At 43.4% G+C, this 18,049-nt stretch overlaps 1 protein-coding gene across 2 annotated transcripts in view; it reads right to left on the bottom strand.

Moving 5' to 3' along the window:
• Nucleotides 1-18,049, bottom strand: part of NMNAT2 (nicotinamide nucleotide adenylyltransferase 2) — a 175,327-nt gene that overhangs the window by 47,686 nt on the left and 109,592 nt on the right. Inside the window, exon 1 of one of the 2 annotated variants that reach the window (XM_050765924.1) lies at nt 7,678-9,647. The exons of the other annotated variant lie outside the window; for it this stretch is intronic. Within the exon in view, the coding sequence (XP_050621881.1) occupies nt 7,678-7,747 (70 nt within the window). The 5' untranslated portion in view covers nt 7,748-9,647. Of the gene's footprint in view, nt 1-7,677; nt 9,648-18,049 lie in introns of those variants that run through there. 2 annotated transcript variants of the gene reach the window in all.

Below are 18,049 nucleotides of genomic sequence, written 5' to 3'. Positions count from 1 at the left end.
GGTTTTACTGGAGAATTCCACCAAACTTATAAAGAACTAAAACCAAGTCTACATAAACTCTTCAAGAAAGTAGAAAAGGAAGGAACTCTTTTTCTTTTTCTTTTTCTTTTTTGAGACGGAGTTTAGCTCTTGTTGCCCAGGCTGGAGTGCAATGGCGTGATCTCTGCTCACTGCAACCTCTGCCTCCTGGGTTCAAGCGATTCTCCTGCCTCAGCCTCCCGAGTAGCTGGGATTACAGGGATGTGCCACTATGCCCGGCTAATTTTGTATTTTTAGTAGAGACGAGGTTTCTCCATGTTGGTCAGGTTGGTCTCGAACTTCCGACCTCAGGTGATCCGCCCACCTTGGCCTCCCAAAGTGCTGGGATTATAGGCGTAAGCCGCCATGCCTGGCCTAGGAAAGAACACTTTTCGATTTATTTTATAAAGCCAGTATTACCCTGATATCAAAACCAGGCAAAGATGGTACAAAGAAGAAACTACAGACCAATATCCTTTATGATTGAATACTCAAAAATCCTTAACAAATGTTAGCAAATAGAATCCAGCTATATATAGAAAGAATTATACACTGTGACTAAGTGGTATATATTCCAGGGATACAAGGCTGTTTTTTCAGTATTTGAAAAATCATTCAATGTAATCCACCAGCAAGCTAAAGAAAAATCTCATGATCCTATCAATTGATACAGAAAACGCGTTTGACAAAATTCAACATTCACTCATGACAAAAACTCTCAGTATAATAGGAATAGAAAGAAACTTCCTCGACTTGACAAAAAGCATCTGCAAAAACCTGCAACTAACATCATACTTAGTGGTGAAAGATTGAATGCCTTCTCCCTAAAATCAAGAACAGGGAAGGACGTCTGCTCTTTTTGCTGTTATTCAACCAGAAGTTCTAGTGCACACCATGAGACAAGAAAAGGAAATAAAAGCCATACAGATAAAAAAAAAAAGGAAAATAAAAAACCTGTCTCTATTTGTAGATGACTTGATGATCTACCTAGAAATCCCAAAAAATTTACAAGGAAACTCCAGCAGCTAATAAGTGAGTTCATAAGTTCATAACTTATCACAAGGTCATAAGTTACAAGATCAACATAAGAAAATTAATTGTATTTCCATATGCTAGCAACAAACAAATGGAAATCAAAATAAAAATACAAAGCAAATGTTAATCAATCAAATGAAATACTTAGGTATAAATATAATAAAACATATATAGGGCTTATACGTTAAAAACTATAAGATACTGATGAAAAAATCAAAGATCTAAATAAATGTAGAGACATATGCATTTTAAATCTTAACTGAGAGTCCTTTTCAAGGATGCCTTCAACCCTTTATTCCCATATGCACTATATCTATGTTGCCTCTGTGAACACAGGAACAAATATTTGAATTCAGTGCCATGACAAATAGCAGAAGATGCTGATAATCCTGAATTTCTTTGGGTGATCATGCTTCTATTGAGTTGGATGGCATAGTCTAGTGGTTAGGAACAACAACAAAAAAATAAAGGGACATACTATGTTATGGATTGGAAGACTCAACACAGTCAAGATGCTAATTCTCCCCAAAATGATATATAAATTTAATGTATTTCCTGTCAAAATTACAAGATTTTTAAAAATGTAAATATCAACAGAATTCTAAAATGTATATGGAAAGTTATAGGAGCTAGAATAGTTCATAGCAGCTTTATTTGTAATAATCAAATACAGGAAACCACCCAAATGTCTTATAATAGGTAAATGGTTAACTAAATTGTGGTACGCCCATAGCAGGGACTATACTCAGCAATAAAAAGGAAAAAATTGGCTGGGCACTGTGGCTCATGCCTGTAATCCCAACACATTGGGAGGCAGAAGTGGGTGGGTCATTTGAGGTCAGGAATTCGAGACCAGCCTGGCCAGCATGGTGAAACCCTGTCTCTACTAAAAATACAAAAATTAGCTGGGCGTGGTGGGTGGCACACACTTGTACTCCCAGCTATTTGGGAGGTTGAGGTGGGAGGATTGCTTGAACCTGAGAATTGGAGGTTGCAGTGAGCCAAGATGGTGCCACTGCACTCCAGCCTGGGTGACACAGTGAGATTCTGCTTCAAAAAATAAAAAAATAAAAACAAATAAAAATTAAAAAAGGAACACATTATTGATATGTGCAACAATTTGGATGGATCTTTAGTTCATTATGCTGAGTGAAGAAAAGGCAATCTCAAAAGTTTGCTCATTATATGATTTCATTTATATAACATGGTCAAAAAGTTGTTCAAAAGTCTGGACATTTCGGCTCATGCCTATAATCCCAACATTTTGGGAGGCTGAGGCAGGAGGCTCGCTTGAGCTTAGGAGTTCATGACCAACATGGGCAATATAGTGAGACCTCTGTCTCTTAAAAAAAAAAAAAAGTGTTAAGAAGATTAGTGCTTTCCAGGGGTTAGGGATGGTGGGTCAGGGAAAGGGGTAGGTATGACTTTAAAGCTGTAGCTTGTGGGAGATCTTTGTGGTAAGGAGCTAGTTCTATAGCTTACTTGTGTTGGTTCTGTAAATCTACCCTTTTGACAAAATAACATATAAACTATACATACACCTTATGCCATTGTCAATGTCCTCATTTCAATAGTCTACTATAGTTACAGAAAATATAACTGTTATGGTCTGAATATCTGTCTCTCCAAAATTCATATGTTGAAATCTAATCTCCAACATGTTGCTAGTAAGAGGTGGGGCCTTTGGGAGGTGACTAGGTCATGAGGGTGGAACCCTCATGGATGGAATTACAGACCTTATAAAAGAGGCCTGGGGGACCCCATTTGCCCTTCCATGTTGTGAGGACACATAGACGCCACCATTTAGGCTGGGCACAGTGGCTCACGCCTGTAATCCCAACACTTTGGGAAGCTGAGGTGGGTGTATCAGAAGGTCAGGAGTTCGAGACCAGCCTGGCCACTATGCTGAAACCCTGTCTCTACCAAAAATACAAAAATTAGCCGGTCTTGGTGGCACGTGCCTGTAGTCCCAGTTACTTAGGAGGCTGAGGCAGAAGAATCGCTTGAACCCAGGAGGCAGAGGTTGCAGTGAGCCGATAGTGCACCACTGCACTCCAGCGTGGGTGACAGAGCGAGACTCCATCTCAAAAAAAAAAAAAAAAAGAAGGCACCATTTATCAGGAACAGGCCTTCACTAGACACCACATCTACGAGGGCCTTTATCTTGGACTTCCCAGACTCCAGAACTATAAGCAATAAATTTACGTTATTTATAAACTACCCAGTCTAACGTATTTTGTTACAGCAGCCTAAATGGACTAAGTAATCAGTAATCACTAGGGGAAACTGAGTGAAGAGTACATGGGCTCTCTCTGTATTAAACTTGCAACTTCCTGCAAATCTATAGTTATCTCAAAAAAAAAAAAAAAAAAAAAAGGTTTTGAAATGTTCATGGTAAATTATAGAACACTGCAATTTTAAGGTGGTGGTGTGCAAACCCAGGCAATGGCAAGCAAGCTGGAGGAGTTAGATGCTTCTGAAACTTTATTTCTGCTCATACCTTTCTATCTTTGCTGCTGTCTAGATTCTAAGATTTTGGTTTGTTACATTGTGGGTTATGTTGTCTAAAGCTGTGCTTCTTAAACTTTGATTTACATATGAATCCTCTGGGGGTCTTTTTAGAATATAGATTCTGATTCTATAGGTCTGGGATGGAACCTGAGATCAGAGTCAAGATTAGCATGAGGTAAGTGCGGCAGATTTGTTTAAGTGCTGAGTCAGATCTCGCTTTTATTTAAAATGTTGATATTTTGTGTATCATGGATTTTTGGCAGTGATTTCGGTATTTTAAAATATTGTTTATCTTGATTACTGAGTTTTGGGGCACCTCCTTCCATTTTGCACTATAGGCAGCCATCTCTCACTCTAGTCCCAGGCTTGCCTGAGATTCCGCATTTCTGGCAAGCTCCGAAATGAGACCAAGGCTGCAGGTCTGCAAATTATATTTTAAATAGCGAGGGACTAAAGACAGGTGGAGCAGCCCCTGCCATGTTAGAATACCCATAAAAGAAGCTCTCCTCCCTTCCCCACTCCACCACCGTCTTCAACTTGCATGACAAGGGCATTTCTGCACATTGGTAGAAAGCCAGCCCATTGGCAAAGCTGTAGCTATGGCCCTGGAATTTAATTTCATGCCAGGCTTCCCAAAATGAGGTCTATTTTTGTCCATCAGTTCTGCCCCAAAAAAGGAGCCAAATTACTCTAACATTGGACATGCAAGTCAGACCCGTTCTGCATTTGGTCACCATCTTTGCTCCTGTGCTCATGGAGGAGGACCCCATGACCATTGCCACATCCTGTTCTCAGGACCGTGAGGGTCCACTGTGTCTCATGGCTCATTCCAGGCCACTTGGAAACAAGTAAATCTCCCTTCCTTATAGCTTGTGCTGGATTCTTGGATGTCCAGCCAAGGACAGACACAACACACAACATGAGTGATTTGCCCATTAATAAAAATTCATGAGAGACTGGGCGTGGTAGCTCACGCCTGTAATCCCAGCACTTTGGGAGGCCAAGGAGGGCAGATCACAAGGTCAGGATATTGAGACCATCCTGGCTAACACAGTGAAACCTCATCTCTACTAAAAATACAAAAAATAAAATAAAAATTCGCCAGGCGTGGTGGCAGGCACCTGTAGTCCCAGCTGAAGGCTGAGACAGGAGAATGGCGGCGTGAACCTGGGAGGCGGAGCTTGCAGTGAGCCGAGATCACACCACTGCACTCCAGCCTGGGCGACAGAGTGAGACTCTGTCTCAAAAAAAAAAAAAAATTCATGAGACACACATATCCTCCTGGCTACTCAGTGAACCTGGCTGACATGTGTAATCTACTCCTTCCTTCTAGGGAGTTAGTGGAAGAAACACTGCGGTCAGAACATCAACACTAACTCCATTTTTCCTTTTCAGCTGCAATTAGAAATGACCCCTTCTGAATTGTAGTCATAGCTGGAGCTGCCTGTATTTTCCTTGTTTGTGAATTTCACAAAGATTGTCTGGATTTGTAAACATTCTAAATTTTAGGAAGACCAAGTGCTGGATGATAAAGGAAGAAACCAAGCTTTGAGTGCCTCTTAGCAGGGTTATTCCTGCTAAGGAGGTAAGAAAAAAACTTTAAGGAATCATCCCTGTGGCCTCCTAAACTGAACCTTGAGTGTTCCCTAACAAAAATTTAATGAGTGCTTATTACGTTGAAGGCTCTGTGCCAGTCGCTGTAAGGGACATAGAGAAGTAAGACACAATTCCCATCTCCAAGAAGCCGAGGTTTCTGATGGGGGACACAGCATACACTTTGCTGAAATAATAAGACACCAAAATGAACAGCAGAGACATTAAGTGCTATAGGACTTCAGGGAGGGAGTCATCCAGTGGGATAGGGTGGCCTAGGAAGCCTTCTTAGAACAGATTAGACCTAAGCTAGAATCCAACAGCAGAGAAGAGGGTGTTATTAACTATGTCTTTTTATTTTCTGTATTTTGATGTTTGACATTTGGGGACTTGCTGACCCTTGAAGGGAGGAATTATCCCTCTAGCCAATTCCTAGGGATAGTAAATAACTGGCCCTTGAGCACACTTTTCAAATGCAAACCAACCAATCCAGACCAACCACCCCCCAACCACCTTCACCACAGGGCTGTCACACTCAGGGTCACTGTTCCCCTACCCTAATCTCCCCAAGGCTAGGTACCAAACAACTAGGGATATCCCCTATGCCCCAGAGGCTGCTGAATTTATTTAAACTAGGCAAAGGACAGCCTGCCTCACCTGTCATTCCCAGAACCACAATCACATCTTTTGCCCTTGTTTCTCCACTCCCTCTGCCTTCTGACTGACCCTGGAGCCTCCTTGCCGGCCCCTTATGGCTCAGTGTGCCCCGTCCTCTTGGGACCTGTGAGTGTAACAACTTTCTTTTCAACAGCAGCCATCTCCTGATCTGTTGGCTTTGTCATATCTAAGAAATAATAAAACCTCAATTTTAAAACAGAAGGAAGATACTCACTCCAGGGGGACAAAATGAGGTGAGCAGATGAACTGAGTCAGGAATGAAGTCTCTAAGCCCTACTGAAGCCTCCTTTTCTTGGTTTTGTTTGAAGAGCAATGATACCATTTTCATCCATTGTCACCAAGGGTGTCTCACCCTCCCCCACACAGCCGGAGCACCTTTGCAAAACTGAGGGGAAGAGGCTAGCTGGGAAGAAGGCAGGGAAGAATTAGGCCAAATCAGGAGGTTATTGTGTGCCAAACCAAGGAATTAACTTACTCACCATTTGTTGGTGATCTGCTCTGTGTTAGGTGCAGTGTTAGGCACTTTGGTCTGTATTTTCTCATTCTAAATTTCACAACAACTCTGTAATAGGTGTTATAATCACTGTTTATCACTGTTAGGTGATATAATCACTGTTTTCCAAATAAGGAAGCCAAGGTTCAGAGTCATTCAGCAGTTTTGCCTGAGATCACAGAGACAGGAAGTGGCTGTTGGAATTTGAAGTGGGATTTGAACATAGCATTTTTGACTCTAAGGTGAGTGCTTATTCGATTTGGTCCTTTAGTCCCAGATCCCTCCGTTCCAGTCTGGATAGTTTTGGGAAGCAGGGAGTTAGGTGCTCACATTCTTCAGGGAGCATGAAACAGACAATCCTACCAGGCCCTCCCTCTTCAAATTGTCCAGCCTAAGCCTTAAGACAGTTTTCAAGTGAGATAGTTCTACTTGAGTCTGAAGTCAGTCTGAAAGCGTAGTATGGTCCACAAAGTTTGATCCATAGATGGGACCACAGGAGCCTACCATGCCATCCCTTGGAACTGTTAGCTGAGTGGGCTGAGGCCCCCAATAAATACAGGCTAGTTATGGATTTCCTCTCCACAGGGAGCAATTTTCCTTGCTTTTCCTCCAGCTAGCTAGTCATGCCTAGGCCAGCCGTCTACTAACACTTGTCCTTAGGCCTCTGGGCAGAGAATGGGGGTATACCAGCACAATGCCCTCTCCCTGCCCTCATACCCTTTACTCCAATGCATTGTGGAGCCAGCATCTTCCCAGGCTTGTGTCTGTGATTCATGACAGCAGCTGGATTTCCCAACTTACCAACACTTAACGTGACTTGTGTCTTGGGTATTTCAGTTTGAAGCTGGGTGGAAGTTTTCTAGGAAGACAAAGGAAATAGGAAGTGGTGGAAGGCATTTCTGGAAGAGGGGGCAGCACATACAAAGGCATGAAGATAGGAGATTTTTCAGGTATTGAAGAAAAGATCTATATGCCAGAAAGAAAGATGTATGTAGAAGAAGGTAAGGCTGGAAAGAAAGTGGGGAGATAGCATGATAGGAACTGGACTTTTTTAGGGGAAACAATTGACCGCAGAAGGCACATGATGGCAGCTGGATTTCCCAAGGGGATGATGGGTTACCCACATCTGGTATGTTCTTCTACCCAGACTCAGTGGCCAGTGGCTGACCAGCAGAAGGGGTGGCTGGGCTTGCATGCATATAGAGATCAGGATGACGTCCCTAAACAGACTTGCACAGAGCAGCCCTGCAAACCTTAAGAAGCTCCGCTGGCCGCTGGCGACAGAACCCTGTTTTCTTGACCATCTGCACCTCCCTCCATACCATGTGCCTCAGGCTGTCTGAACTCACCAGAGAGAACAACATACACTTCCCAGAGCCCCTTGCAGGCCTGAATTTCCTCTAGTTCCTGGATTTCCATCTATTTGTCTGGCTTTTGCAGCCACTACTTGCAGCCCTGCGCTGGCCATCAGGGAGTAACACAAAGTGGCACAGTTGCTCCCTCATTGCTGCTGATCTTGTTGGCTACACTACCTCTGGCTTGGGAGACTTTGAATCCCTTTGTCCTCACAGCTAGGAAATGATTTATGACCCTCCCTTCCATAACTGTCACTTCTGCCAGACCATGCTGATATGCTCCGGCTTGTAGGAGCCACTCCAGAAGTGTGGCCTCTGTTCAAATCCTTTCCACTGCAAAAGCTACCCAATTCCCATCCCCCATCCTTTCCAAATCAGACTCCAGGCTTCTTGGAATTCACCCATTGTTGAAAAATGCTTTTTTTGGGGTATATATTTCTTCAGAAATGGAAACCTAAATATATATGTAAAAATATGACACGAACTAAATACATATGTAAAAATACGACACAAAACCAAGGTTTCCCCTTCAGTGAGAATCAAAAATACATGAGAGAATTCTTTCAGAAACCCACAGACTATGGTACTAAATATAGCTGGGCGGGGGGTGGAGCGGGGCGGGGGATAGAGTGGAAGGTGAGGAGGAAGGAATGAACACAGGAGGAGGACGTGTGATGCAGAAGCCCACCATGGCTCCGCAGTGGAGTATCAAGTCTGTGTCATTCGCATGGAATCGGGCTCTATTTTTAACTACATGTCTATTTTATTCTACTCTTTTATTAACCTTTCTGAGTACAAGTGTACCACATAGGCTTCTTAACATAGGGACAATTCGAGCTTTGAAATAGACTTTATCCAGGAGATAGCTGTTTTTCTTGGGTAAAACAGGTGACAGAATATTCAGCACAGATTCCTTTTTGTGAGGGTATGGCCGTGCTGAGGCTGCAGTGCGGGGATGTTTGGAAAAGTCAAAGGTTGCTTTTTCCCTAAAGAATGACATTGGAAAAACAGTTTCCTTTACAGCTTTTTTTTTTTTTTTTTTTTTTAAGAAAGAGTTTCTCTCTTGTTGCCCAGGCTGGAGTGCAGTGGCATGACCTCGGTTCACTGCAACCTCCACCTTCCAGGTTCAAGCGATTTTCCCACCTTAGCCTTCCAAGTAGCTGGGATTACAGGCGTGTGCCACGATGCTCGGCCAATTTTTTGTATTTTTAGTAGAGATGGGGCTTCACCATGTTGGCCAGGCTGGTCTCGAACTCCTAACCTCAGGTGATCCACCTGCTTCGGCCTCCCAAAGTGCTGGGATTACAGGTGTGAGTCACCACGCCCGGCCCCTTACAGCTGTCTTATTTGTGTTTATCTTCCCTCTCTATTTCCCCTAGTAAGAATATCTTCATGGAACAGAGTCCCCTTCTAGGGAACCAGCTGTCCACGTTTGCGGGGACTTTCTTGGTTTTAGCACTAAAAATCCCATGTCCTGGGAGACCTCAGTCCCCGACAAACTGTTGGTTGGTGCTGCAGGCTGAATAATGGCCTTCCAAAAATGTCCACACTCTAATCCCTGGAACCTGTGAATATGTTATCTTAACATGGTAAAAGGAATCCAGATAGCCCCTGGAAGCTAGAAAAGGCAAAAGAATGGATTTTTCCAGAAAGAATGTTTTCTTCCAGAAAGAACATTCTTTGATTTTCAAACTTCTATAAGATCATAAATTTGTGTTGTTTTAAGCTAGTAAGTTTCCAGTAATTTATTGCAGCAGCAATAGGAAGTGAATACACTTGGTTATCCAGCCCCTCCCTCAACCAGGAAGCCCAATGAACCGCTGAACCACTCATGCACTGAACCGAAGAAGCTCAATTACTGCAGAAGTGGAGAAACAAAGTCAGCTCATTGAAAATGTACCATGTGTGAGAATTTCAGGGACACAGAAAGACACAGTTTTAAATTAATTCCACTGTTATTTTGGATTTTCTCTAAAAAATCTGAAAGTAAAGAAATGCACAATAACCTACAAATGCCCCAAAATAAAGCCTTTGTAATTCCTTAGGTTAAAATACTAACCTCCACCTAGAGGCAACAGAACCTGTTTACAGGTTCAGGTTTAAATCCTGCCCCAGGTGTCACTAGCTGGGTGACCTTGGGTGCCCAACTAGTTACTCAATTGCTCTGGCTGCCAACTCTTATCTCTAAGCTGGAGGTAATAATATTAATCTGGCTCACAGTGCTGTTAGATAAATGGTATAAAGAGTTTAGCACCGCACCAGCACTCAGGGACGTTGGACATATTTCTATTTCCTGAGGAAGTCCAATCACCCCTTGGGGAGGAAAGTAGAGGGGGACAGGGAAAACTCAAAAACTCTTTGGAAAAAAAAAAAAAAACAAACGTGCAGCTTGCCAATGTGGGAGTTATTAAATCTAAGAAGATTTTCTTTTGACCAGCAAAGCTTGTCCCTGGCCTGGCCTCAATGAGATGTTTTTCTTGGTCTTGCTGCCCCTTTTGTCCTGCTGTCCCTTAGAGAGAGCAGATGTTTCCTTCCCGGCTTAGAAAGCCATCTCTAGAGAATGAGGGTCTGATTACAACCAGACCCTGATATCTTCTCTCCTCTTTAAGTGAAACCAAACAAAGGGTTCTTTTTTTTTTGAGATGGAGTTTTGTTCTTGTTGCCCAGGCTGGAGTGCAATGGCGTGATCTTGGCTCACTGCAACCTCCGCCTCCTGGGTTCAAGCGATTTTCCTGCCTCAGCCTCCTTAGTAGCTGAAATTACAGGCACCCGCCACTGTGTCCAGCTAATATTTGTATTTTTTTTTTTTTTTTAGACAGAGTTTTGCTTCTGTTGCCCAGGCTGGAGTGCAATGGCATGATCTTGGATCGCTGCAACCTCTGTCTCCCGAGTTCAAGTGATTCTCCTGCCTCAGCCTCCCAAGTAGCTGGGATTACAGGCTCCCACCACCGCACCTGGTTAATTTTTGTATTTTTAGTAAAGACAGGGTTTCACCACATTGGCTAGGCTGGTCTTGAACTCCTGACCTCACGTGATCCGCCCACCTTGGCCTCCCAAAGTGCTGGGATTAGAGGTGTGAGTCACGCGCCTGGCCTAATTTTTGTATTTCTAGTGGAGATGGGGTTTCATCATGTTGGCCAGTCTGGTCTCGAACTTCTGACCTTAGATGATCTGCCCACCTCAGCCTCCCAGAGTGCTGGGATTATAGGCGTGAGCTACCGAACCCCCCCACAGTATTCTGAGTAATGTCAGAGCAGCCAAGGTTGGGGAGGGCGTGTGCTGCACTTGGGCAGATTTTGACGGACTTTAGAGCCTCAGCTGAGGTGTGTTTGGATGATGGATGGGGGAGAGCCGCATGCAGGAACGTCAGGCTGGTCCACAGTTCTCCAAGTTATTGACTGAGCTCTGCTGGCATTGAGACAGAGGAGGTTTCTGCTGCGATGGACGACATTGCTTTGAAAGATTTCATGTGTCTTATGAAAGTCTCAGAGCTCATAGAGGATTTTGCTGCTTCTCCCTCAACTGACCCAGAGGTATGATCCCAGTGGACGCCAGCATGAAACAATCTTGAAATGGTCTTTAGGATTCTGATGTGAAATAAGACACCACTGTGTATCACTTAAAGCAAATGTTTTTAAAATGCCAATGACTAGTGCTGGTGAGGATGGGGAAGTGTACATGCTAACACATGGTTGACGAGAGCGTAAATTGATAAAGCCTTTTAGGAGGGCAATATGGCAGTCAGCATCTAACAAAATGAGAGATGGGCATGACCTCGACCTGGCACTTCCACCTCCAGGAATCTATACTACAGAAAAAACTTGCACATGTGCACAGAGATGTATTCAAAAAGATGGTTCACTTCAGCATTATTCGTAATAGTAAAAAATCGAGAATAAAAAAGGAAGCTGTTAAATTTCGGTACCTCCATTTGAAGGAATATTATATAGCCATTTAAAAGAATGAAGTAGATTTGTCTAATCTGACATGGGAAGATCTCCAAGACACATCACTAGATGGGAAAAAAATATCAAATCACAGAACAATACCAAGTAAAACTGTGAGTCTAAAGTAACTTCAGATAGTGATGATAAGAGCGGCAAAGAAAATAACACAGGGAAAGAAGGTAGAGATTGGGTGCTGTGGGCTGCTGGGGAGAGAAGCAAATGGCAAGCCACCAGTCACACGACAGTGAGGAGGAAAGTGTCACAGAGAGAGGGAGCAGTTTTGTAGCCCCTGAGGTGGGAGAGCTGCTGGCATGGCTGCAGCGCTGGGAAAACAGGCTGAAGTCAGAGGCTTGAAGGAGCAGATAGAAAAGGCCTGGAAAGCCCAGGGAACAAGTTTGGGATTTTATTCAAAACCTTTGGAGGGTTTTTGTTTATTTTGAGACAGGGTCTCACTCTGTGCCCTGGCTGGAGTGCAGTGGCGCAATCACGGCTCACTGTAACCTCAAACTCCTGGGCTCAGCCTCCCGAGTAGCGGGGACTACAGGTGCATGCCACCACACTAGGCTAATTTTTAAATTTGTTGTAGAGATAAGGTCTCAGTATGTTGCCCAGGCTGGTCTCAAACTCCTGGCCTCAAATGATCTTCCCACCTTGGCCTCTCAAAGTGCTGGAATTATAGGCACTGTGCCCGGCCTTTGGAGGGTCTTAAGCAACAGAGTGATCTGAGTTACATTTCAGAGATTGGCTGTTGGGTGGAAAATCAATGTAGGGCAGCAAGAGCAGAGGCAGTGAGATCATTTAGGAGTCGATTCCAGGAGTCTGAAATAAAACAGGCCCGAATTCACTCATCTCTAGGCCTCATGTCACTCCTTCTGAGTTAAACACGATACTATGCATGTTAATGTGTTTGATAACTATGATATTAGTTTTAAAAGTAAAAAGGCCTACATTAAGTGGAGAGTAATATTATAGTAGAATTGAATTTTGTTACAGCTCATTCATTACACAGATTGTTTTGTTGTGATTGTATCCAACCTGATCAAATCCCGTCCCAAGAATATAGCAGTTTATTCAACAACCTGGTTTTATCTCATTGGTTTATGAAATGGATGGCAGCACTGTCCCCCCAAGCCCAAGACTAGAAGGGAGACCCCAGGAATTATGAAAACCTGTACAAAATTCCTAAGTAAGGCTAAGGTCCCACAGCCTCATGCTCTTAAGTGGGTTGCTCAAGTGCTTCTGCATACTTCTCCCGCTCATTTTGGTTTTGTTCATTTTTTAGCTAAAGTTGCAGTGCTCCCTGGAAGATCAGACTTTATCTTTTTCACCCTAATTCAAGGCATGGCAAATATTTTATCCTGGGTGAACCTTCTCAGTACTTCCCTGAAAATATTGGGTGGACACCTGAAGAATCATGGAAATTCACTTTGGGCAGTCCATAGCTTTGTTCTTGGAATGTAAAAGATGAATTTGTTGACCTTTACCGAGAGGGCAGTTTTAATTTAACAGGAAGGAGAAAGACTGCCTAGAATAGGTAAATCTGGAGAGTCAACCTGGGTGGGTCTCAGATGGGCTCTCCCAAACATTCTTAAAATACTGTATTTCTAATTGTTCAAAGACCTTGGCCTGGTGATCTGAATCTTAGTATCTCTAGGCCAGCTTCCTGTACTGCCCTGATCCTGGAACCGCTTTCAAAAGCTTCTTGCATGAACAGCAAATGCAGAGTATAACATCCTTCTAATGCTTTAGAACTAGCACCAGAGTAATACAGCAAACCCTGTCTTCCAGAATGCCTCTGATATAAAATCATAATTACTCCTCTTTCCTTCATGAGCCTGAGTTTGAGTCAAATGCATCCAGCCTGCTCTGATCTCTCTCCTGTCTCCAGTGGTTTCCCAGGAAAACCAGGAAGACCCTTATTCCTAAAAAGGTTCTAGATCAATCATTTTCAACCAGGGTTAATCACCCCCCAGGGCACATTTGGCAATGTCTGGAGACATTTTTGGTTGTCACAATTGTAAGAAGAAAGTGCTACTGTCATTTAGTTGGCAGAAGCCAGGGGTGTTGCTAAACATCCTATAATACACAGGATAGCCCCACAACAAAGAATCATCTGGTCCAGTTTGTCAACTGTGCCAGGGTTGAAAAATCCTGTTCTACACATAAACAAGGCCTCTGTTTCAAAGGGAAACTAGAAACTCATAATGCCAACACAGGTGGAAGAATTACGGCCCAAAGGGAAGGGAAAAAGAAAAAAAAACAAGGACATTGGAATTTCAGAGTGTTTTTCCACCCCTTTTAGCACAAGGGACTGTTATTGGAAAAAGTGACCAAGTCAAATAGCATATGACAAATGTCCTGCGTGACAAAGGGATTTCCCAGCTACTTACGCAGATCGTAAGAGATTAGTCCTAAGGTTCCTGCTCACCCTGTGAGGCTGCTCATGGAGATCTGCCCCTGCTTGAGTGGGGCGCCCTGGTCTAGAACCAGCTCCTGCTCAACTGCCTTCTTCCTTCACTATCCACTCCCCTCCCTTTGTTTTGACAAACCAAATTCCAGTCTAGGGTGTCAGGTACTGAAGCTTCGAAATACCCCCTGACCTGACAGAATTAATGGTTTCTGTGCCCAGTCATTAAGAGCACAGGATTTTGGAACAAGCAGAGTGAGCGATTTGGGGAATTCTTGGCCAAAGATCAAGAAAGCCTGTTTCTCCTTACAGGCCCTAATTAATTAACTGGCTCTTTATGAAACACTGTGAGGGAACAACTCAGACAAGAAGCAGTAAAGGGATTTTTCAGCAGTCTTTTATTTTCTAGATTCAAAACAGTGTTAGGTAATAATTAGGCAAAGCTAATTGCACTGGTGTCTTAGCGCTGGGAGGATATTTTCTCTTGAAAGTGAAAATGGTGGGGATGGACAAAGAGGCCTGTCCCCAGTCAAGCTCCCTGACAGGACCTGCCGACCACTTCTCAGGGGTCTGCTTTACGACCTGAATGATTAATGGCCACCGTGAAATCTGGTTACTGATTTGCTTTTCTCACACAGGATCCAAGAAGTGGGCTTCTTCTCAGAACAGAGTTAAGAAAAGAGTTGTGCAGTTCACCTCACACGTCTGGCCCCTACACACACACAGACACACACACACCCGCACACACGCCCTGGTGTTCTGCCCAGTGTAACCATGTGATATAGTTTGGCTGTGTCCCCATTCAAATCTCATTTTGAATTCCCACATGTTGTGGGAGGGACCCCGTGGGAGGTAACTGAATCATGGGGGCAGGTCTTTCCTGTGCTGTTCTCGTGATAGCAAGTAAGTCTCATGAGATCTGATGGTAGTATAAGGGGGAGCTTCCCTGCACAGGCACGCTTTTTGCCTGCTGCCCTACATGTAAGATGCGACTTGCTCCTCTTTGCCTTCCAACCATGATTGTGAGGGCTCCCCAGCCACATGGAACTGTGAGTCCATTAAACCCTCTTTCTTTTGTAAATTGCCCAGTCTCAGTTATGTCTTTATCGGCAGTGTGAAAACGGACTAATACACCATGACAGATTTAGAAATTTATAAGCATACTATGAAGTAGAAGATAATCTTTTTTTTTTTTTTTTTTTTTTTTGTAGGCACATTAGTCACAGGTTTGGGATTTCTTTTGTAATTTCTTTTCAGTTTAAATGATTTAAGCCTTTTTTTTTTTTTTTTTTTTTCTAGTGAGGTCTCACTATGTTTCCCAGACTGGTCTCAAATTCTTTGGCTCAAGCAGTCCTCCTGCCTCAGCCTCCCAAGTAGCTGGGATTACAGTAGGCATGAGTCACCATACCTGGCAATTTCAGATTTTTCAACAAGCTGCAGGAATAGTACAAAGAACTCCCATATACCAATCTCCCAGATTCCCTATTTGTTTACATCTTACCACATTTGTTTTATTTGTTTTGCTCTCTGTATATTTATTTTATTACTTTTAAAACTATTTAGTAGTAATTGCCTTACACTTCCTAAAAAAAAGGACATATTGGTGACAGTTTGTCAAGCTCATCTTTTTTCAGTTGAAGAAAGTATGAATGTTTGGCAAATGGCCTACAAGTCTGGGCCTACTAAATAGGATTTTCCAAGTATCCCCCAGGATATCTGGGTTCAAATCCTGACTCTACTTCTTTCCAGCAGTGTGACTTTGGGTACCTTCTTAAGTCTCAATTTCTTCATCTGTAAGGTGGGATAATGACCGTATCCCTCTCAGGGTTGCTGTGAGGATCAAATGAACTAAGTAACTAAATAAGTCCATGCACACATAGGTTCAACTGCATATGCCACCATGTTCAATAACAACATTGCTTCATTTTTGGCTACTATTATCTCCTTTTCCTTTCTCATTTTCTTGTAATTATTCGGGGTTATTATTCTCCAATATTTCCCCAACTAGTGTCTTTTCCAATGAAGCCCAATTCCAGTTTTCACTTGTGGAGCTGTCATGGAACACTCAATCTCCCTAATTTCTCTCTCCCACTGCTAGCCCCCAGCCCCATCCCCTGTTCCCCCAACACACACACATCCTGGTCTTCTATTCAATTTAACCAGAACAAATTCAGAAGCTTACAAGCATACCATGGAATACCAAAGAACAAAGAACCATTTCTTGTAAGGTTATTAAAATACTTGTGATTTAAAGCAGGAACAACCCTGAAGAATCCAGCATGCCTGAGATCACACATCTCTGAACAAGCAGTAGGCTGTGATTTGAGTAATTACCCCTGAAGAGAGGGAGATACCTGGCTTCTGGGTATTTGGGTCAATCAGCTGGACTTTCTTTCCTTAGGCATGGATAATTGGGTATTTGGTTAACAAGGAAAAAAGAAAATTAATGTTTAATATACACATAATATTCCTGGCACTTCCATTAGATGTTTAGAGATTTTCACTTTTAAGCATTTCTTTTTGTGAAACATACTTTTTTTTTTTGGAGATGGAGTCTTGCTCTTTTGCCCAAGTTGGAGTGCAGTGGTGTGATCTTGGCTCACTGCAACCGCTGCCTCCTGGGTTCAGGTGATTCTCATGCCTCTGGTAGCTGGGATTACAGGCACATGCCACCACGCCTGGCTAATTTTTGTATTTTTAGTAGAGATGGGGTTTCACCATGTTGGCCAGGCTGGTCTCGAACTCTTGGCCTCAAGTGGTCTGCCTGCCTTGGCCTCCCAATGTGCAGGGATTACAGGCGTGAGCTGCTCTTCCCGGTCAATGGGAAATATACATTTTAAAATCCAGCAACAACAGCACATATTAATTGATTACTAATTATTACCAATGGGCAACCCTCAAGAGGAAGGCCGGAAGAAGGGTCTTGAAGCAGAAATCTCTGCTTGCAAGGGCCGCAGCTACAGCTGGGATTTGTCTCTAGGGCCCTGATAGGTGTGCAGCCACCGAGAACAGGGTGGCTTTTGCTGAGCAACAGCTTTGAGCCACGTGTTTATGAGACAGGCTCTACCAACAGCAATTGTAGATGAACAATGGAAGCAGTCTTCAGTGTCTGCCGTGTGGAACCTTGTGCCCGTTTCCAGAGGTGCACATTCACTCTCTTACATGCCGTCAAACTTTGTGCAACTATTTGCCTGTAGGATAAGATCCAAACTCCCAAACAGAGCAAATATAAAGGGTTCTTTAAATCTGAGCCCTGCAGCTCTCTCCTGAACCTCCTGCATGCCCTTTTCCCCCAGCAACATATGCCTTCACTCTTGTGTTCCTTCTGTCCCAAATGCCCTTTCCTACCTTGGTAACCCCTGCCAACCCTTTAAAATCCAACTTTCCATGCCACCTTCCCTGACTTTCAGAGCTGGAATTGATCTGTCCTTCCACAAGTCCATAAATGTCACTGTAATAGGTTTGATCCCATTTTCTTGGGAGCAGTTCCAGGTCAGGTCTGTGCTTTACTCTTCCTTGCATCCCCAGCATCTTGTCCAGTGTCTGGCACCCAACTGATGCTCAATTACTGTTTGTTGGGTTAAACTGGAAGGCATAACCAGGTCAGGGGCAGAGCAGCCTTGGCTATAGCGTTTCTCTGTTTCTAGCTCCTCCTTATCAACTAGACATTTGACAATACTCAACAAGCCCTCATGGTGTGCACAGCCTTTTGCTGAACTACAGTGTATGCATATGTAAAAATGCAGGCACCTTAAAGATAAGAATTCACTGGACGTGGTGGCTTATACATATAATCTCAGCTACTCTCAGCTGAGGCAGGAGGCTTCCTTGAGCCCAGGAGTTTGAAGTTATAGTGAGCTATAATGGCACCACTGCATTCAGCCCTGGGCAACAGAGTGAGACTCCATCTTTAAAAACAAACAAACAACAAACAAGCAAACAATCCTAAGAATTCCCAGTCTAAAGGTAAATTGCCTGACACAAGTGTAGGAACCTATGGGGGAAAAAGTTG

Source organism: Macaca thibetana, chromosome 1 (genome assembly GCF_024542745.1).
Source record: "Macaca thibetana thibetana isolate TM-01 chromosome 1, ASM2454274v1, whole genome shotgun sequence".
NCBI classification, from domain to species: Eukaryota; Metazoa; Chordata; class Mammalia; order Primates; family Cercopithecidae; genus Macaca; species Macaca thibetana.
The sequence above is the reverse complement of the archived record's forward strand: the minus strand, read 5'-3'. Positions and strand labels throughout refer to the sequence as shown.